General features: G+C 36.0%; 1 protein-coding gene across 2 annotated transcripts in view; it reads right to left on the reverse strand.

Moving 5' to 3' along the window:
• CDC123 (cell division cycle 123) overlaps positions 1–22935 on the reverse strand; it is a 103680-nt gene that overhangs the window by 65160 nt on the left and 15585 nt on the right. For both annotated transcript variants that reach the window (XM_044677927.1, XM_044677926.1), the window contains exons 3-6: positions 22642–22699; positions 22301–22333; positions 9680–9775; positions 7353–7459 (exon numbers count right to left, since the gene is read on the reverse strand). In XM_044677927.1, coding sequence (XP_044533862.1) covers positions 7353–7459; positions 9680–9775; positions 22301–22333; positions 22642–22699 — 294 coding nt within the window. The remainder of the gene's footprint in view (positions 1–7352; positions 7460–9679; positions 9776–22300; positions 22334–22641; positions 22700–22935) is intronic.

A 22935-nucleotide genomic window follows, 5' to 3' on the forward strand; every position in this document is an offset into this window, starting at 1 on the left:
TTCCAACACACTAGAGCAGCAAGAGGTAGAAAGAGAAACACCATTTAAAATCACCCTAGACAATATAAAATACTTGGGAATCTATCTACCAAAACAAACACAGCAATTATAGGAAAACAACTACAAAACACTTTCCAAACAAATAAAATTGGATCTCAACAATTGGAAAGCCATTGATTGCTCATGGGTAGAATGAGCTAACATAATAAAAATGACCATTCTACCCAAATTAATTTACCTATTTAGTGCCATACCTATCAAACTACCAAAAAACTTCTTTATTGAATTAGAAAAAAACTATAACAAATTTCATTTGGAATAATAGAAGGTCAAGAATATCAAGGGAAATAATGAAAAAGAAATATGAAGGAAGGGGGCCTAGCAATACCAGATATTAAACTATACCATAAAGCAGCAGTCATCAAAACAATGTGGTACTGGCTAAGAGACAGAAGGGAGGATTAGTGGAATAGACTTGGGGTTAATGACATCAGCAATACAGTGTATGATAAACCCAAAGAGCCCAACTTTTGGGACATGAATCCACTATTTGACAAAAACTGCTGGGAAATTTGGAAAACAATATGGGAGAGATTAGGTTTAGATCAACATCTCACACCCTACACCAAGATAAATTCACAATGGGTGAATGACTTGAATATAAAGAGGGAAACTATAAATAAGTTAAGTGAACACAGAATAGTATACTTGTCAGATCTCTGGGAAAGGAAAGATTTTAAAACCAAGAAAGAGTTAGAGAAAATTACAAAATGTAAATTGAATGGTTTTGATTATATTAAACTAAAAAGCTTTTGTACAAACAAAAACAATGCAGCCAAAATCAGAAGGGAAACAACAAATTGGGAAAAAAATCTTTATAACAAAAAACTCTGACAGGGGTCTAATTACTCAAATATACAAGGAGTTAAAGCAATTGTATAAAAAAATCAAGCCATTCCCCAATTGATAAGTGGGCAAGAGACATGAATAGGCAATTTTCAGGTAAAGAAATCAAAAGTATCAATAAGCACATGAGAAAGTGTTCTAAATCTCTAATAATGAGAGAAATGCAGATCAAAACAACTCTGAGGTATCACCTCACACCTAGCAGATTGGCTAAAATGAAAGAAGGGGAGAGTAATGAATGCTGGAGGGAATGTGGCAAAATTGGGACATTAATGCATTGCTGATGGAGTTGTGAACTGATCCAACCATTCTGGATGTCAATTTGGAACTATGCTCAAAGGGCTATAAAAGAATGCCTGCCCTTTGATCCAGTCATACCATTGTTGAAAGAGATAATAGATAAACAGACTTGTACAAAAATATTTATAGCTGCGCTTTTTGTGGTGGCAAAAAACTGGAAAAGGAGGGTATGTCCTTCAATTGGGGAATGGCTGAACAAATTGTGGTACATGCTGGTGATGGAATACTATTGTGCTCAAAGGAATAATTAACTGGAGGAATTCCATGTGAACTGGAAAGACCTTCAGGAACTGATGCAGAGCAAAAGGAGCAGAGCCAGAAGCACATTGTACACAGAGACTGATACACTATGTTAAAATCGAATGTAATGGACTTCTGTACCAGCAGCAATGCAATGACACAGGACAATTCTGAGGGAATTATGGTAAAGAACGCTACCCACATTTAGAGGAAGGACTGCAGGAGAGGAAACATAAAAGAAAAACAATTGCTTGATCACATGGGTTGAGGTGGACATGATTGGGGATGTAGACTCGAAACTACCACACCAATACAACTAACAACAATTTGGAAATAGGTATTGATCAATGACACGTTAAAATCAGTGGAAATGTGCACCGGCCATGGGTGGGGGGAGTGAGGGGGTGAAGGGGAATGTAGGAGCATGAATCATGTAACCATGTTAAAAATGAATATTAATAAATGTTTAAAAAAAGGATTCTCAAGTTCCTGACTGATTAAGTTAAAAGGGAGGACCACTCCAAGTACTTGATTAAGATAAAAAAAAAAAAATTCCCTTTCACACAGGAGAACAATGGGTACAGTAACAGAAATATTATAGTGATCAACCTTGAAAGACTAAACCCTTATTCAGCTAAGCAAGTCTCTAATATAACCACAAGGGATTCATGATGAAAATGTTATTCACAGCCAAAGAAGGAATTGTTGTAGTCTGAGTGCAAATCAAAGTATGCCACCTCCTACTTTATTTCCTTCATGAGATTTTTATTGCATATGTGATATAAGTCTTCTATCATGACATGAACAATATGGAAATACATACTGCAGAAAAGTATGGGCATAACCTATATCAGACTATGTACCAGGGTTTGGGAGGAAAGAGAAGGGAAGGAGAAAATCTGAATTCTAAAATGTCAGAAAACAACCGTCCAAAATTGTTTTCTACAAGTAACTGAAAAGATAAATTTTAAAAATTGCTTTAAATTAAATAGCAGTCAAAAGTCAATGTCCAATGATATGTTATTTTCCAGGTCATTTTTCCTGCTAGATTTATGATCGTTAACTTTTCATAGCAATTTTAAGAAAATATTAAGGAAAATAGTTTGACATCTACACTAAGAATTAAGACTAAAAGTGGTCTTAAAATACAGAGGAGTTTCTCTGAATTTATAGTACCCTCATTGGATCATAGATCTCCCTCTCCACTCCCCACCCCTAAAAAATTAATGAATCAATTCTCACTATTTAGTCCTCTAATTTTTGTTTGCCTGGGTTAATATACTTAAAAAAAAAATTAATAGGGGACAGCTGGGTGGCTCAGTGGATTGAGAGCCAGACCTAGAGAGAGGAGGTCTTAGGTTCAAATCTGGCCTCAGACACTTCCTAGCTGTGTGACCCTGGGCAAGCCACTTGACCTCCATTGTCTAGCCCTTACCACTCATCTGCCTTGGAACCAATACAGAGTATTAGTTCCAAGACAGAAGGTAAAGGTTAAAAAAAAATTAATGAGGGGGACCTGGTGACTTTGCATGTATAATAATTTATGATTACATCCATAAAAATAATTCAGTAAAAAAAGAATAGCACAAATTAATTATGTTTGGTACATCATATTTTCTTTACCTACTGCCTTTCCATAAATCTTTGGAACTTCCTTCCTTGGATAAGAAACAATTTCTCTAATGCTAAGGAAGAGCACAACAAGCAGTTTTCCATTACAAAAATACTACCTGCTCTGATCTAGCTAGCTGGGTCACTGTGGGCAACAAACCTATCTCTTAACCATCATTTAAGTGTTTCATAAGTGACAAGTTCAATGCTAAGCACTGAAGATACAAGTCACATCACCTCCTATTTCAGTTTCTCTATAAATAAATTGAGGATAATATTATTTATAGTATATATCACAAAGGTTATTGCAAGAAAAACATGTTATAAAATTTCACAGGCTACAAAATTGGAGGTATTAGAATACAATGCACTATACAGTGATCCAAGACAATTCCAAAGACTTGTGATGAAAAATACCATCTGCCTCCAGAGAAAGAATTGATGTTATCAGGATACAGACTAAAATATACTATATTTCACTTTCTTCTTTTTGTTTTACTCAAGATCTCTTCCACAAAAAGCCTAATGTGGAAAAATATTTTACATGATTATAAAACCTATATCAGACTGCTTACAATTACAGGCAGAGAGAGAAGTATAGGAGAGAAAAAGAGAATTTAGAACTCAAAATTTTTTTAAAGAATGTTAAAAGAATTATTTTTAAATGTAACTAGGAAAAAATAAAATATTATTTAATGAGCTCATTGTTTGTATGATTTATTCTTTGGCCCACCCATTCTTTGGAATTAGATTCTTTTTGATGATTTATTGTTTCTATAATTTGTTCTTAGAAAAAAGTATTATTTTTTTAAAGAATATAATGCTCCAATTAAATTTTTTTTCAAAGAGAAACAAATATTACTTCCCTAAAGGGAAAATATAAAGGATTTTCAGGAAGCTTCAACTTAATGGATATAGCTGAGTTCTTGCCCCAGCTCTGCCACTAAGCAGCCATGGGACCTTGGACAAATTACTCGTTTAACCTCTTTCTGTTTCAGTTTCCTTTCTCTGTTAAAATTACTTGAACTATGCTTGTCATAGCTCAGGGGGGACAGAGGGAAGAGGGGTGGGAAAAATCATGAATCATGTAACCAGGGAAAAATATTCTAAATAAATAAATAAAATTTTAAAATATATAAAATTACTTGGACTAAATGACATCTAATATTCCTTGAATCCATAATTTTTTTTAATTTTATGAATGAAATTGTTCTTAATAGAAATTTTAGCCGGTAAAAGTCTCCAGAGACCAAAGTCTTTATAGGGGACAGTTGTATTTAATGACTAAAAGATTTTCACAAGACGCTGTTCCATGCTGATTGCTTTGTTTGTGATTACCAAGAAAGAGTACAGGAAAAGGATGAATTATACAATAATTATAAATAATCAGTAGTCTCTAGATAATCAATCTGGTTGGATTAAGGAAAAGGTTCAAAAATTCAGTCCTGGTTGACATTCTATAGGAAATATACTTGTAATCTATAGTTTCAGGTTTAACAACTGATTTCACCTCCTACCTTGTATAAATGTCTAGACTACAAAAAACAGAAACAAACTTAAACTAGCCTTTATACTTTCTCTCAATCTCTACTACAATAGCAATTTTAAAAAATTATATTAGTCAAAAGAGAAATAAGTGGTACATAAATGAGCAATTAGTATAGTTAATATATTTAAAGACAATGACCAACATTATACCTTAGATAATCCAGAAGTTTGTTTAGAAAGGAGGAAAGGTGTTACAGATGAGGAAATGGAAGTTCAGAGGGAGATTAAGTTTTGTTTTGTTTTTTTAAAGCTACTGGCAATTTATTGTCACTACACTTAATAAAGCAAAAACATAATTATTTGAAATATTTTAGCTATTGTCCCTTTACTTTCTCACAACCTTTTAGGGAGTAAGTCCCAAAGGGCTCCTAGAATGCTCAAGACCCTTGGCAAAGTCTACAAGTCCAGATCCATCCAGTCCAGCCTCCAACCCAGGCTTCCTTTGAGCTCCAACTGCACTCCCTTTCCAACCTCCCCTCCCCCACCCACCCAAAAGCATCCCTTGCTCCTTTCCCCAGGACCACTGGGAATCTCATCAGAGCTCTTGATGGGTGTGGGTGTCTCATAATGCTAGGTAGGGCACCATCTAGTCCAGTTAATGGTGAAGTTCCAGGCCTCCAAAGTGAGTTGCCCATGGTCACACAGCTAATAAATGTCAGTGGCAAAAACTAGACTCAAGTTTCCCCTGATTGTAAGTTTAATGCTCTGTCCACATTCCAATTATAAGTGCTAAAAAAGTAAGTTAAAGAACAATTCTAATTTAATTCATTTAAAGTCTATTTGCAGGATTAGATGTCAATCAAGAATTACACAACAAAGAATTACAAAATCATGACTTTTTTTCAGAATGAACATAGATTTCCTGAAATAAAAATCCTGCTTTATAGAATTAAAACAAAAGCTATAAAATCCATAAGAAAAATTATATAAACAGTACCAATTATGGTGGAAGCTAGCTGACTCAGTGGAATGAGGATGGCCTAAAGATGGGAGGTCCTGGGTTCAAATCTAACCTCAGATACTTCATGGCTGTGGGACCCTGGGCAAGTCTTAATCTCCATTGCCCAGACCTTACCACTCTTCTGTCTTAGAACTAATACATAAAACAGAAGGTAAGGGTTTAAAAAAAATCAAGTACAAAAATTCTCTCTCACTCCCTTTTAAAAATATTCACACTTTATTTCCCAGCTAATCTGACATACTTACTAACCCCTAACCTAAGCATGCCAATTTCTTCCTCCAGGCCTCTACATTCCATCCCAATCCCCCTTCCCAACATCCCCCACCCCTGTCTAAAATCCAATCTTGGATTCTCTGGCTTTCTTCAAGGCTCAAGTGATGTGCCACCTCTTTTAAGAATCCTTCATGATTCTCCTCCATTTAGTACAATCTTAGTACTCAAAGTATCATTTCCTGTTTCCACATTATATCCCCCCAGCAGAACGTATAGTCTTTAGTGGCAGAAATTTTTGTTCCATCTTATCTTTGTATCCCTGGCACCCAGCATAGTACCTTAAAAATAGCAGATACTCAGTAAATGCTTATTGGATCAGATTAAAAAATTATTAGCATGAATAGAAGTAAAATCCTCTTATGATAAATACCACAGAATATCTCAATGCTTTGTTTCAATGTTTTTTCTTCAAATGAACATATTCCTACAAATAAAACACCCAGGATACAGGTCTCAAAGATGAAAAAAGAACTTAAGGCCACATTTTGTGGGGTAAATCAGCAAAAGAAGTCAAGTACTTTTAACTGAATAGGGAGAAAAGAGAGGTATACACATATACTAGCTCTACCTTTCTTCCTCCCATATACTCCAAAATTGGGGTTTGGGAGGGTTTTATGTTGGTAGGCTTAGCTAAATTTTACTCAAGACATGGAGAGATTAAAAGGAACTAGAGAATAACTGCAATTTGAAGGTTGGAATAGTCAAGAGCTCATCCATAGCTGAGTAAAGCATGAATAAAGAATGAATATTCTGTCTTCATAAGACAAAAGGCTTTTCCATGGTGACCACAGAAATTCTTTATTATACAAGATTATTCACTGCATATGTTTAATTTAAACAAGATTCACAAAGCAGCATTTCCATAGGCTATCCCTAGGACATGGAAGTGAATATAGATCTGGTCTCAGATCCAAGATAACCTGGGTTCAAGTCTCATTTCTGGATATGTGACCCAGGATAAGACATCTAACTGTTCGGGGCCCCAGGCAATTCCAATTACACATAGAAGAAAGGGTGCAGTCTCACAATGGCAAAGGCTCAATAAGCATTTGTTAAGGACTTACTTTATGCCAAGCACTGGGCTAAGGAAAGACAAAGAAAAAGAAGAGTTTTCTATACAGGATTTCCCTATGTTGGAGGTATTTCTCTGGACATCTTCATGCAGATTACTTTCCCTTCTCCACACAAACCCTGGTTTTTACCTCCCTTTTGTGTACTGTTTTACCCCATTAGATTGTAAGCTCCTTGAGGGCAAAGAATGTCTTTTTCTCTTTCTTTGTATATTCAGTGCTTAGTAAAGCAACTGGAAACTAGCAGGCACTTAAAAATGTTTACTGACTGACTTACTGACTGATATGATGAAATAAGCCTAGGCTATCTCTGTCCCAATGCAACATGCAGAGAGATAGCTTTGTTATATATAGAACTGTTCTTTGCAATTGTGGTACTTACTGTAATGGGCCTTTGACCTGTGGAATAAGAAGGCATGTGTTAGAGCCACAATCCTACTTACGGTTGAGTAAAGTCATGAGTAATGAAGTCAGAACTCTTGAAAAGTAGAAAGATGTCACTGAGTGTTTTACACTTCAGAGAACTATTCATCGCTATCCAGTAAGCGTCCTAGATAATTAAACACATTCAGTACAAATCTGTTAGTTGTCATAAATAAAATTCAAGCCTATAATCAATCAACACTGTATATTACTTCAAAAGAAAAAAATTGAGATTTCTAAACTAGATGACAGATTTTAGCCATGCTTAATCAATTTCAATGAGAAGTATTTCTAAAGAACTTCTGAATTGCAGTAATTATCTCCCAGAAGCCCTGTCACTAGGAATTAAGATATGCTGATAAGGAGCCTTTCTAGGAGATATATGTAACAAAGATGTTTTAGAGAATCTCTGTAATGTGACCTAGGTATCTCCCAGAGAATAGTTTACTTATGCTGTTTTTAAAATAAGGAAAGAGATATAAAGAATGTACTCAATCCCAGGGGATAGAAGTAGGCTGTCAAGCTCCCCGAAAAGGAGAGAGAATATTATGCTTTCCTCTTATCCCTAATGTAGGAGCGGTTAAACACTTGGAGCTAGCTTTAGGGCATTTGGAGTACCAGATTCAGTGATTCCACAAAGGCAAATGCAAAACTCAAGCAGAGAAAATGCTCCACATGGACCTCTGAAATCTACAAACATCTACATGTATTTGGATAAAGTGAATAGACATAGAACTGGGAAAAAAAATCCTAAAAATAGAAACTATTAGATTATCAAAGTGCTGTACCTTGATATATAACAAATATTTATTTTGGAAAGAATTACAAAAATTAATCTGTTTCCAAGTATAATCCACTCTCAATTTTCTGTACCACCACAGATAAGTCTACATAACAAATATTTATTTTGGAAAGAATTACAAAAATTAATCTGTTTCCAAGTATAATCCACTCTTAATTTTCTGTACCACCACAGATAAGTCTACCCACTGAGGAAGGGGTAATATATCTGCTCCTTAAAATAAGATTCCTTAATGTAGTAAGTTCCATCCTAGTTCAGTAGGAGTCAATTATTTCTGCATGGGGAATGATTACTTCCATGTAAATAATAAGAAGTTGACTCTAGTCAATTTTCAAACTCCATTTACATTAACTGCATTTATTTTAAGCTTGGTCAGAAACCTGCAAATTGTGCGTTCAATTCAAAGGAAAGAAAACTGAGAAAAACTGCTAACATGAAATAATGAAAAAGTCCAAAAATATGATGCTAACAGAGTTCAGTACCATCATCGCCCATTGTTTCCTCCTGCTTCCTGCCAATATCACCTTTGGCAACCTTGATCATACTTTTTACAGTAAAAATCAATGAGGATAGGGATAGTTTCTTAAAACTCTCCTAACACATTTGAAGAATATAATTTTGTTTTTTACAAGAAGGGAAAGTGGCCATCATAGGCAAATTTTCCCAACATCATGGAACAAATCAAAAATGATGCAGAGATGACACTGCAAAGTTTCACATTCCCAAGGCAATTCTCTAGTAAGTAAAACAGATCTGAGGGTACTTCTTTTTCCCCAATAAATTCTATTTTTAATGAGTCTATTAATGAATAAGCTCATCCATATAAAATTTTAGTCTGCTTTCTAAAAATAAGAAATTCATTCATGAACCTATATTATCTTATTGGCAATTTGCTTTAAAATACTATTAAGGAACAATTTTTTTTTTAACCCTTGTACTTCGGTGTATTGTCTCATAGGTGGAAGATTAGTAAGGATGGGCAATGGGGGTCAAGTGACTTGCCCAGGGTCACACAGCTGGGAAGTGGCTGAGGCCGGGTTTGAACCTAGGACCTCCTGTCTCTAGGCCTGACTCTCACTCCACTGAGCTACCCAGCTGCCCCCTAAGGAACAATTTTTAAAAGTAATCAACTCAGTTCCTAAATTCTTCTATTTCTAAGTCCTGTGATATTTTAATTCTAATGCTTTCAAGAAAAAAGCATTTCTCTGTCAATTAAAGTAGGTGGCTGAGGTTTTGAAAAGGGCAAAAACTATTACTTGGAATTCCAACACAGTTTGGAAAAGCACAAAATCTGGAACTTCTTCTGGAAGAACTTATGTTATATAATGTATCTCAGACTCAGAACAATACGAAACCACACACACATATACACAAAAAAAAAACCCTAAAAAAAAAATAAGATAAAATAAAGGGATAAAACAGAGAAATGGCCATAAGCTTTTAAGAATTTTTCCTAGATTAGAAAATTGATGAAGTCAAAAGGGGAAAGAAACATTAAAATGAGGAAACGTTAAAACAATGAAAAGAGAAAGTCTATGTTCTTACCCTTGGTGCACTCCAGTTAAGTTTAGGAAATACACTACCCCCCAGGGAATTGATGGCTTCTTGAACTTTAATTGCAAATTCAGGAAACTCTGGTGCCTGAAGAGAGAAAAAAATAATAATTTTGTGATTTCATTCACTTTATCACATTAAAAATATAAATAGTATCAAGAATAAGGAAGTGATAGATATCAGAAAAGGAGTTCAGAACATATGATTATTAATATTAATTAAATAAGCTAAATTAAACCAGTGATTAAGATATACCCAGGAAGAAGGGGAAGAAAAACATATACTCAAAAAGTTGATGAATGGTTATTTTACTCAAAGCAAAAATAAAGCTTCTTAGGGGAAAAGACCCTGATATCTCTTCATGAATTTTCTTGTGCATAGAAGCAAGATTTTTTTCCTTCTTTAATGAGAAGTGATATATATATATAAATATAGAGAGAGAGACATATATATATTTATATATATAATAGTATTTATGTTGCAAAGTGTTAGGAAGATAGCTGGCCTTCAGAATGTTCAAAACTAGAATAAAACCTTATGTTTGAGGAAAAAAGTCATTGTCTTGGATATATCCCAAAGGACTTTGTAAGAATGAGTAATAAATGATGCTTTAGTATGGTATTTAAACATTGCTATTTTCAGAAGAGATTTTTATAAACAAAAATAAAAAATAGCACCTTGATCAAAAGCTAAAAATGTTCTTTGCCTATTTGGTTGCTTTTAAAATTCATGTTTTACATGCTACAATTACAAGATATTCTAAATGTTCATCTCAATTAAACACGTACCACAAACACTTTGGTTAAGAGAACAAAAGTTTGCTAATGCTACTGTTAAACCTTATATTTGTATTTCATATCAGTAAGAAAAGATACTACTTGAAAATCAACTTGTGAAAGGAAAAGAGGCCACTAAAAGGTGAAGTGGGAAGACACATGATTTAAGGTAGATGTTTGCTTGTTTTCAGTTGCTGCCCCCTCGTGGATAACTGTTGTTTCAGGGGAAAAAAAGCTTGTCATGCATATCTCTTTTGGCAAAAATATTTTAATCAAAAAAATTTCATCATGAAGTTTTAAAACCAACTTACAACACTGGCAAGAAACCAAACCATCTAATGACTGATTTTGTGCTTAGCTGGGATGATCCCAGAAAATTAGTCAAGTTTCAATGAAATATAGGAGTTAATTAACTACAGAAAATAGTTAAAAGGGGGGCAAGGAACTATGTTAAAGAAATTAATAGCTACAACAGTTGAATTTGTTATCACACACTCAGAAACAGAAACATTTAAAGATGGCTTATGGCTAGAAAAGGAAACAATCAGAACCTTAACATAGATGTCTTCTTTTCTGTTCTTACTACCATTGATCATTATAACACAGCAGCAGCTTTCCCAAATTTCTTACAGCCTTCACAGAATTAATTACATAAATTGAAAGTTGGAAAGGATCTCAGAGGCCATCTAATCAAATCCATTCCTTTACAACATCCTCAACTGACCATCTTTTGCTTAAAGATTTCTGTTAAGGAGGAATCAAAGATTTGACCTCACTTGAACACATGAGTTGATGCGGGCATGGTTGGGGATGTAGATACTAAAGGACTACACCAATGTAACTATCAATAATATGTAAATAAGTCTTGATTGATCACACATATTAAAACCAGTGGAAATGCGAATTGGATATGGGGGGAGAGAGTTAAAGGGAGGGGGAAGGGTAAAGTAAAAACAAGAATCATGTAACCATAGAAAATGTTTCTAAAAAAATAAAATATTAAAGAAATTAAAAAAAAAATAAATGAGCTACTTTCTCCTCTTGAAAAAAAAAAAAGATTTGACCTCCCATCTAGACTATTCCTTCTGTCCATATACTTTAAACTAAGCTCTTAACTCTTATACCTGTCATTTATGTTCAACCCCTATATATAAAAATTTCCTCACCTTTCAATTAATTCATCTGTTAGCAAATCAAGAAGAAATGGAGTTGTTTTTTTTTCAAATAGCCTACACTAAGTTAATAAACTAGAGAGACATCCAAGTTGAATAGCTTTTCTTGCTTTCAAAAACGAAGGTAGGTTCTGAGAGCCAAGAGAGCAGAGTATATAAAGGGACTCACCTGTACTCTGTAAAAATGGATTCAGTTAGCAATGGTGGCTCAGCAGGATCCAAGACCCAGGCTGCAAACCACTAGCAAGGGGGAAGGGAGTGAGTGGATGGAATTCTTTCTTCTCCCCCCTTTGTAGGCAGTTGAAGCTTCTGGTAACTGATATTAACAGAATCCTTTTCTGTCCAGAAATGGAGGCCATCTGACTTAGCGATCACAAGGCTAAATTGGCTGGCAAAAAGGGAATAATCTCACAGAAATTGGCAACTTCCACTGTTGAAGACTTATTCCCTAAGTCCAAGATAGGTAAAGTGCTCAGGATGTCTTCAAAAAACTTTCCTGAACACTGGATCACAACTACTCTCAGGATCTGCCAGGATGGAGATTTGGCTTAGGTAATGTATGAATAAGGCTTATATAGCCTGAAAATACAACACCTCACAAACCCACACTCTTAACAAGGGAAGGGATTTATTTTATTCATTCAGGAAAACAGAGGAAAGAAAGTACTAAGATTGAGGGTGAGGTAAAAACTATCTAATATCTTCAAGGTGCTGTTAGAATAGCTATCCCCCCCAGAGGGTAAAGCCTCTGAATGATACTATTTCTCCCTAACTCCCTCAGAATCTAAACTTTCTCTTAAAATCTAATATTAACAAGTCCAAGACGGTAAAATGGTCTTGACTGTAGATCTGTAATTGTAGGTGGATTACCTGGGACACTGCTTACAAAGTTTTGTCACAGTGCTCACAGCCTTTTGAGAAACAGTCTGGTTAGAGTCAGTAATGAATATTCAACAAAGAATCACCCTGCTCTCTGGATTAGAGATAAACTAAGCTACTGAGAAGGAAGTAATTCCTACCCCTTTCCAGCCACCCAACTCCCTCTCTTCCCCAAAGAGTGAGTTTAAGGAGCTGGGTGTCCTGCTTTTTATACCCACATTCTTAACTGCCCCAACTGCCCCCTCCCCTAGAGTTCTGGGGGGTACTGTGGAATTCTGTGAGGCAGTTCACCCTACTTAAGATTATGCATGTTACAACTCTCCCAAATTCCCCTCTAAACAATTTTTGTAGTGGCAGAATCAACAAAAGGACAGAATGAAACAATGTTCCAGACAAGTAAGCAGAGAAGACTAGTAGGAAAGGTCTAGCTCACTGGGCTGAGAATGGAGCATAGTCCAGCTCAGGCTGTACCCCAGAAAGCAAATACCTGCAGGTTTCTGGGTAACTGAATTGGCAGCAGCAGCTCCTGAAGCTCTCAACTCACAGACATAAGGGGGTGAGACAACTAGTCAGAAGGTGATTACAGAGTACTCTTTGTTGACACCAGCTATAAAACTGTTTCATTACCCATTAAAGGTTCTGGGTTACAGTCTGAGGGAAAGGAGGAATACTAGCACACTAGGATGTGGGATTACAGGGGAACAGAGGGGGCCCTGGTCATAGCTCCAGGATAGAAAACAGTGCATGTGATCACTCAAAGACCACAGCACAGGCAAAGAAGGTGCACCTCTACCTAGATCAGTGATTCCCAAAGTGGGGACCACCACCCCCTGGTGGGTACTGTAGCAATCCAGGAGAGCAGTGATGGCCACAGGTACATTTATCTTTCCTATTAATTGCTATTAAAAATTTTTAAAAATTAATTTCCAGGGGGCTAAGTAATATTTTTTCTGGAAAGGGGGTAGTAGGCCAAAAAAGTTTGGGAATCCCCTGACCTAGACCATAGCACCTTAGAAGAACTGAAAACTGAAAGACTCCAAGAATTAGCTCTGAAAACAGCAGTCATGAAAAACCTGAAGCCTAAAACAGTGATCCCCTCTACCCCAGGAGCATAGTCTAACTTTAACATAAAATTAAAAGTCAAGAAAGGGGCTTGAAGGGCAGCAAGGTGGGTCAGTGGACTGAAAGTCAGGTCTAGAGATAGGGGTTCTTAGGTTGAGATCTCACCTCAGGGGCTTCCTAGCTGTGTGATCACAGACAAGTCACTTAACCCCTGTGATAATTAGATTAAGTCTACACTGCCCATCTTTAGATTTAATCACCAAAGGTGAGAACATCTCCAATTTTGGGAGGTCCATAACCCACATGTGCTAGAGTGGGTGACGAATCAGAATCAATTGACTGCCCCCTAGACAGTCCTAAGAGAAGCTTCTGTTGTGATTGGACATGCAAACTAGGAGGGAGGCACAGGAAGTGACGCATAAGTGACCCCTTTAAAAGGAAACAGTCTTCTGCTGGAGAGAGGTCTTCTGGAGAAGAAGGCTGCTGATGAAGGTCTTCTGCTGGAGTCTTCTAGCTCTTCTGGTCTGTGGAGGAGTGCTGACTGGGATGCTGAGACCTTGGTGAGACTGCTCTCAATATCTTCTCTGGAAATCCACGTGGTAAGTTTAAAGACTGAATCTTCCTGAACTTCTCTTAAGGAACTTCCCTTTAATAGAGACTCTGTGAATGAAGCTTTGCCTCTGGGCCTCTGGTCCTCTGGCCCTCTGACTCTCAGCTGAGAGTTAATTAGATCTATCTGGATTAATTAGATGATCATAGTAATATACCTACTCTGTTAGAGTCTTATTTCCTTATTTCTTCTCTCTCTTCTGAATTGTAAATAAACTCCTATAAAATTCAATTCTGACTTAAGGTTATTCCTTAATTGGGGAAATTCTCCCTGGCAACCAAATTTTAATATATTCAACCAAAAAACCCTTTTTCCCTCTTACACCTCCATTGCCTAGCACTTACATTTTCTCCTTTGGAACCAATACACAGTATTGATTCTAAGATGGAAGGTGTTTAAAAAAAAGTCAAAAGAATGAAAAAGTAAAAGAAAATGTGAAATATCTTGTTGAAAAATAGATGACTTGGAAAATAGATCAAGGAGAAAGAATTTAAGTATTGAACTACCTGAAAGCCATGATCAAAAAAGAGCCAAATCATCACATTTCAAGAAGTCATCAAAGAAAACTGCCCTAATATCTTAAAACCAGAAGCAAATGTTACTCTTATAAGTACCAGGAATTAGAGCTAGAAAAGAGAGTATCATTTAGTCTAATTCTTGCATTTAGCAGATGAGGAAACTAAGTCATAGAGAAGCTAAAATATCTTCTCTAAAATCATGGAAATAGTAAGGAGCAGGATTTGAATTCAGACCCTCTGACACTAACATCAATGTTCTTTCCACCAGATCAGGTCTAAGTGTGCCCTTCTGACAACAAAGGGTGTTATTACTAAAAACTTCTTTTAAGTAGGGGCCAAGAACATCTCTTCATTTCCCACTGCCTAGTCCCTTGGACTTCTCCACCATGCCTCTAGGAACCTCATTACTAGGAAGCCTCATCATCTTGCAAGATCAATCAGCTTTGATCTTCATACTTCATCAATACCCTCTGCCCTCTGATAGGAGGGCAGAGCAATGAGCTCCAAAACCTCCATTTAAGCAAGGACACAGGCAACCACTTCACCATTCCTCACCCTTTGTTTACCATCTGATCACACTCCTGTGACTTCTCTATCATGCCTCCACCATATTTTCAACTTTATTTTTTGTTTCACCTTGCCCCATTATATTGTAAGGTCCTTGAAAGCAGGGACTGGCTTTTCACATTTTACATCCCCAACATAGTGCCTGGAAAATAGCAGATGATTTATAAACATTTATTAATGATATGCATATGTTAGAGAATAAGGTAGGCCAATCCAAGATGAATCATACTATAGGTTTAGCCTATCTTAGAATATGGAATTTATGAAGCTCTGAAAGAGAGTAGGGTTTAATATAATCTGAGTAGCAGGAGCTAGTATGTATTCAGACTACATTAGTTTGGAAATACCATTTCCCATAGATTATCTTTTCATATCCAGATCAAACTGGGTATCTCCTAAGGTTCAATTTGGCAAGTATCATCACAACAGATAACTGTTCTAGAAAACTGAATGTCAGGAACAGGACAATGAGTTCTGAACAGTTTTGGAACTCAAGGCATGGTCACCATGGCAGTCTTCTCCTAAAGAAAACCAATGGCATGACAGGAAAGATGGAAAGTAGGATAAAGGTCTTCTGATAATTGTTTTACAGAGTCATAAATGTATATGGCCCTGGTAAATGAGCATATATAACCAGCCAGAAATAATGCCCATAGAACCAGGTCACTGGTACAACTGTAAGGTCAGTGTGCTTGGTAACAGCTATCACAACTGAGCTAAATATATTCCTGTACTTCTAGTATTAGAAGGTAACTTTGGCAAAGAGCCATGACTGAATAAAGCGCATATATATATGTATATATATATATATATATACTATATTTTTGTTCCAGGAAATGTTTCTTAAAGAGACCAGAATGTGACCTTCCATAGGTCACTTGAAATACATGCAAAGCCAGCCAAGCAACTATTAATGTAAGAGGATAATATTCAAGCTAAGAAACTCACACTATCTCCCTATTGTGATTTTCTCCCTTACACTATACAGACCTAAGACTTGATCTCCAATGGGTTGATAGACATAAAAATGTTGATATCCTTCAATGACTTCAACTGTCTATTTCTAAATTAAAGGGTGAGGATCAGATGAAAGAATTTCTCAGATAACAGGCACAATTAGCCACAGTTAGTGACAGGATGAGAAAGATAAGAAGGGTGAGATGGTCCATAAAATTTGTATTTGAGATTAGCCTATCATGACAAGGACCAAAATAAAATAGGAGGGGCTTGGGGGAGGCATGGGAAAGAATGGCTGGGGTTTAACCAAGGAAAATATATTCTATCAAACTCCCCTGGCTCATAGGTAGGTTATTCTTCTAATGACTCCTTTGTAGGGGAAACCAGGCAAACAGTGACCAATGTGTTCAAATACTTTACACTTCTCTTTGGTGTGAAGGGTTAAAATTTTTGGTAGGAGTTTGAACAAAGGTCAGGTGAGTAGTTTGTAAGCACAAAACACTTAGTTTATTTTTAGGAAAGTTCAGATAGGAAATAGAAAGGAAGAAAGTGAGAGTAATCTCCTAATATCTTATAAATATACCTAAGATCCCAATCCTAACTAAAATTTTCTTTAAAACCCTAATCTATCTGCCTTTAGAGGGCAGTTGCTTCTGCCAGGACCAAGCCCAGGCCTAAACTTCTCTACACTGACTATCTTATAATTTACCCACTATCTAACTATCTAAGCTAATCACTAATCAATAAGGCTGTTAAGGTCTTAAATCTATTTTCTCTACCTCCAACTGTCAGTTAGAAAAAACTCCCAATCCCAGAGAGAACGAACCACACACTCCTCTCCCCAGGGGACCCACAGAAAAAAAAGTCCCTTCCAACAGTCACTTTCTCCTATGTATCCACTTCATCTCCTAGGTAATGGAGTCTCCAACAGGCTATCAGTTAACTGTCAGTTAACTGACTCTTACTGAGAAATGTTACCTGCTGCCTTGACTCTTAAAGAGACAGAGGGAGAGATTAAGAAAACTCTAACATATAAAATTCTCTTTAACATATAAAACTTTCTATAACATTGGTTATACTTGAGGCCCACACAGTTGGGTTACATTGGGCTGGGCTAGGATTGATGTGCTCTAAACTATATTGGTATGAATTATAGGATCATGGATTTGGAGTTGTAAGGGACATTACAGGTCATCTAATCCAACTTCCTCATTTTACAGATGAGGAAACTGAGGCACAGAAAGGTTCTGTGGCTTGCCCAGGATCAAACAACTAGTAGGTATCTGAGGCAGGATTCAAACTTATTTCTTCATAATTCTAAGTATAGCACTCTATCCCCTATGACAGATCCCTGTCATTAGTCCTCTACTTGGAATACTTTACTACTGACTAAAAGACAGAGTGAATGTTGCAAGGAACATAGCAGACTGAATGGAAGTTAAGACTTTATAGGAATTCACTCCCAGATGAATGCTGGTAAATTCAAGGCTACCTTTACCCAGGTTCTCTTATATATAGCAGATCTGGAAAAATCTTCTAAAAATCATTCAACCACAGTAAGTATATTAGGAGGTAAATCTGGCTGATTGTTTCAAGCTTCCTTCAATTCCCAGAGGAACCCCTCAATATCACTGAATGAGAGGGTATTCCTTTCAGATAGGCCCTATTAGATGGCCTATCTTATCAGACATAACATCAAATTACTTACAGTGGCTTAGACAGAGGAAAAAACTGTCTGAGGTGAAGATTTACAAAAGGATGTTGATATAGTTCAATTACTTCAACTGCCTATTTGTAAATGTAAGGTCAGGATCAGACAGAGCAATTTCTCTTCTTCATTAGCCATAATTAGTAAAAGAAAGAGAAGGGTGAGATGATTCATGAAAACTCATGTTTGAAGTTGGCCTATCACAGCAAGGACTTAAATAAAATTGGGGAAAGGAGGATTATATATATTTGTATAAGAAGCCCTGGGAGGTTCTCTATTGGCCCAATGAAATGATCTAGAAGAATGGGCATATAGTTTACAGAGAGGGCAACTTCATGCTCTGAACCTATTTGTTACTTTCCTGGAAAATCTTAATGATTTCACAGTATGGGAAGTTTCTTTCTGTTTGCCTCATTTGTTGCTGGAGAGCAGTGCTCCTAGTCTTGTGTCCTGGTAAAAGGCGTGTGTTTATTTCCAGAGTTCTCAGTTATAAAGAAGGAAGGGGACTTGGAAAAAGCTGATCTTTACTGGATGATTAACAGGCAGATAAAATGAAAAGATTATGTCTAGGGAATAAGCTGTTCCAGAGATACAAGAAAAAAAATTGTCCTCTGGTTAAAAGTCAGCAATTCACAAAGGCAAAAAATAATAACAAATATCACTAATATTGTGTATTGGTTCAGGTATGTAGTATTTATACTTTTCCTCCAAATCTCCATGTGCAGTGCTCTTTCTACTCTATCATGCCAACTCTCAAATGAAAAGGATTAGGAAGAAGAATATGGTCAGCAGATAGGCACACTAATATACTATTGGTTGGTGTAGCTATGTGTATATTGTGTATTCCAGTGTATACTGGAAAGTAATTTGGAATTATGCTAGAAAGTTAAAAATTAAACATACCCTTTAACTAAGCTATATCACTCTTGAGTCTTATATTCCAAAGAAATGGAAGAGAGATGAAAAGAGATCTATAGGTACAAAAATACTTATAGTAGCTCTTTTCACAGTAGCCCAAAGCTGAAAATTAAAGAAGTGTCTACCTAGTGAGGAAAGGCAAAACAGATTGTAGTATACTAGAATATTATTATACCAGAAAAATAATATTACACCTATGATGCTACACCAAAATGCCAAAGGTATACTTTATAGAATTTGATACAACAATAACAAAATACTATTGGGATTAATTAAATATTGGGGCTAATAAAGATCTGGGTAAATAGGAATAGACTAAGAATACTGCAGTTTCACCTTAAACCCCAGCTGGAATCTTGGGAAGAGTTCTAACAGGAATTATGAGGAGCCTGTTGGTATCAAACTGCCAGGCACTCTTGGAGTGAGGATTTACTCTGAGAGGCTGGTTGGATCTTGCTCTCTGGAAAACCAAGTGGCAGTTGAAAGAAGAGAACAGGTTGGAGTTTGAGAAATAAGCTTGTGAAAGAAGACCAACTAAAAAGAGAAAAGAAAGATTGTTTTACTCTGTGTGTCTGCAGAAGGGAGCAGGCCAACTGAGGCCTACTAAGGTCAACTGAAGCCTAACTAGGCCCAAAGAGCTGATAGTTGGAAGAGTGAGTTGGAAAGAATACAAGGAGAAAATAACTGTAAACTATTGTAAGGATAAGGGATTAGGGATAGGATAAATTGCAAAGGTTGTCTTTAAGAGGAAGAGAATAGAATTTAACCACAAACCCTGAGAAAAAGATTCTAGAAGGGGGAGCTCTGCAGAAGGCTTTCGGGGAGTTTACTGTGAAAAACAGTCATTCCTGATTTGCCTTCTCTATGAGTTGGGCGAACAGCTGCTCCAGCAACCCCTGGGAACTAACTAGTTTTATGGAAAGACTAGGAGGTTCTTGAGTGTGGAGAAATACCTGGGAGGAGATCTGTGTTTCCCTGAAGTGCTGTGAACAATCTGAATATGGCAATTTGGCTAAGGTAAACCAAAGGGTTTTACATTGGGCACTTTGAGTTTTACCTAGGAAGTCAACCCTAGGCATGGGAAAGGACTCAGTTCACCTGAGACTCCTGTCTCCTCAACTTTTTAGAGACAATCTGGGATATTTAGTTTAGCAAGGTAGTCACATGGTTTTGAGACTAGATACATCAGGGAGCTGTTAAGGAGGGCTTGAGAAGACCAGAAGAGTGTCCCCATGAGGAGAAGCATAGAAAAGTGGGTGGGAATTAAGTTTTTTTAGAAACAGGGACCCTGTGGAGTTTATCTATCAGTTTCCTTAACCTTCGTAAGCAAAATAAATTTGTTTTTCTATAGTCTATATTCACACACATCCAAAAGCCATTCCCCAATAATGAGGATATGAACAAACAGTTCTCAAAAGACTGACAAATTATTAGCAACCACATGAAAGAATACTCCAAATTACTAATAAGAGAAATCAAAATAACCTTGAGGTTTCACCTTGCACATTATAAATTTTGGGCAAAGATGACAAAGGATGGGAATAGTTAAAGTTGGAGGGGTTACGAAAAGATACACTATTAGTACATTGTACAAAAGATAGATACACTATTAGTACATAATAGATACACTATTAGTACACTATATAGTACATGGTATAGCTGTGAATCAATATAATCACTATGAAAAGCAATTTGGATTTATGCAAAAAAAATGGCTAAAATGTCTTAACTCTCTGACCAATAAATTATAATATTAGATTTATACCCAGAGGTCACTGAAAAGGAGAATGTTCCTATATATATATATATATATATATATATATATATAAAGATATTTATAAGAGCATTTTTTGTGGTAGCAAAGAACTGGAAACAACGTAGATACTTATAAAACAAATGGCTAGAGAGAGAGAGAGAGAAAAAGAGGAAAATTAATATTGAATTGTAATAATTTCTATACTAATCCTTTATTAAACCTCATTTTCAAAGGTTAACCAACTTCCAAGCTAAGGTAATTTACTCAGATCTCAAGACATCTCACTAGACCAACTCTTGTTAACAAAAACTCTCTTAGGTAACCAAAGTCAGAAAGCTCTAGGTACTGAACTTTGTAGCCACATGGCTGGGGAAGTTTGTGCTGGTGAGCTGCCTATCCAGTGATGAAGTAACGTGGGAGAAGATGAAATCTCTAAGTCTACCTACTTTCTCAAAATTTCCCCCGATGTAGACTGGCAGGGGAGGTCCTAGCTGTCAGGCCAATCAGAAAGAAGATACAACTCCCTTTATAAACAAAAGAGGACTAGCACTAGCTTAGAAGGCTGGGTAAGGGAGCCATTCTTTGTTAGCACATGCATATATCCATTAATAAACAATTATTTCTGGAGAAATGGTCTCATATTCCTTATTGGGTAAAAATGGGAATGATACTATTGGGAGGGGAGGGGACTTATATATAAAGCAAAGAGCTACCTGAACTGATGCTGAGTGAAGCAAGCAGAGCCAAGAAAACAATATATGCAAAGGCTAACAAGGTAAATAGAAAGAACCACAAGGGGAAAAAAAATCCAAGTGAATGCTACAAAATTAAAAAGGATAAGCATGGCTTGAAAGCAGAGATACAAGAACAACAATCCCATCCCAACCCTCTGCTAAGGTGAGAGGTTCACAAGTATTATACATTAAACGATTTTCAGACAGTTTTGATGTGCTGATTATTTAAACTGATTTTGTCCCTTTTTTTTGTCTTAAAAATATAATTTATCTGGAGTGGCTCTCTTAGAGAAATATTGGAGAAAACTATAGAAATGTTAAAAAAAACTTACTTTAAAAAAAAACAAAATTGATAGTAAGAAGAAACTGGGAAAATTCCTATGAACTGATGCAAAATTAAATGAGTAGAACAATGTTTGTATGACATTAAAGAGAAAAACAATTCTGAAAGAACTTACAACCCTGTTCAATGCAATGATAAATCACAAATCTACACAACTGAACATAAAACATGATACCCACATAATTCATGGACTTATAAAGCAAAAGAAGACATATTTTGGGGCATAGATAACACAGGTATTTGTTTTGCCAGATTATGTATACTTGTTATGAGGATTTTCTTTCTTTCTTTTTTTTCTAACTGTTAAAACTGTTAAATTGAAGGGAGCTATAGGAGAGAGATATAAGTGCTTGAAAAAGAATTTTTTGAGATTCCAATCTAGAAAATTTTACATTGTTGAAAAGTTGGTATTACAAATAATATGAATTCAAAAAAGGATGCTTAACCTTTTTGAATGGTAGAGAAGCAATATATATTATAATAAATTAGTAATAATGTAGGTCTTATGCTGAAATTTCTCCCAAGACCTTATACCTATTAGGTGATCAATAAGTATAAGAAAAAGAAAAAGAAATATCACCAGGTTTATCAAACTCGGAAAACTAGCCTTACCGTAAGTGTTGTTGTATTCTCATCATCCGACCACTAAATAGAAAAAGAAAAAAGAAAAAAAGTTAATTTGAAAGGAGTTGGCTTCCACAATACAGGGTTATTACTTCAAAATTATAACTGCAACTGAAACAACTTGTTCCTAGACAATCATTCAAAATGTTCTGTTGAAATTTTCTCCACTTGCCCATTTTGCTTCTAGTACAGATTTTCAATCACAGACAACAACAGAATATTTCTATAACAATCTATTATGTCATATCTACCTCAAAGCTATACACTATCATTACAATTTCAGATATCATTTATAGTACAAAAAACTACAGTTATTATTTTGTACTAACCTGTATTTCTTCTCCCTCATTGTCACTGTCTGGCTGAGAACAGGTTGGTGGATCTTCCCTAGGGGATTAAACACATGAATTGAGCAAAAAAAAAAAAAAAGGTTTTTTTGTTCATGACCATTGAAGAAGTAGCCATCCCTGAGTGGAAGGATCATAGTTTGCCCAAAGTGGTTTATTTTAATTTGGGTGTGTTAGGATAAGAATTTAATTAGCTAATTAACCTAGATAGAAGTAAGGATTTAGTCTAGAGAAAGAGTTTTGAGTTTTACTTTGGCTCCTTTCAGCAGAGAAGAG

Source organism: Gracilinanus agilis, chromosome 5 (genome assembly GCF_016433145.1).
Source record: "Gracilinanus agilis isolate LMUSP501 chromosome 5, AgileGrace, whole genome shotgun sequence".
Classification (NCBI taxonomy): Eukaryota; Metazoa; Chordata; class Mammalia; order Didelphimorphia; family Didelphidae; genus Gracilinanus; species Gracilinanus agilis.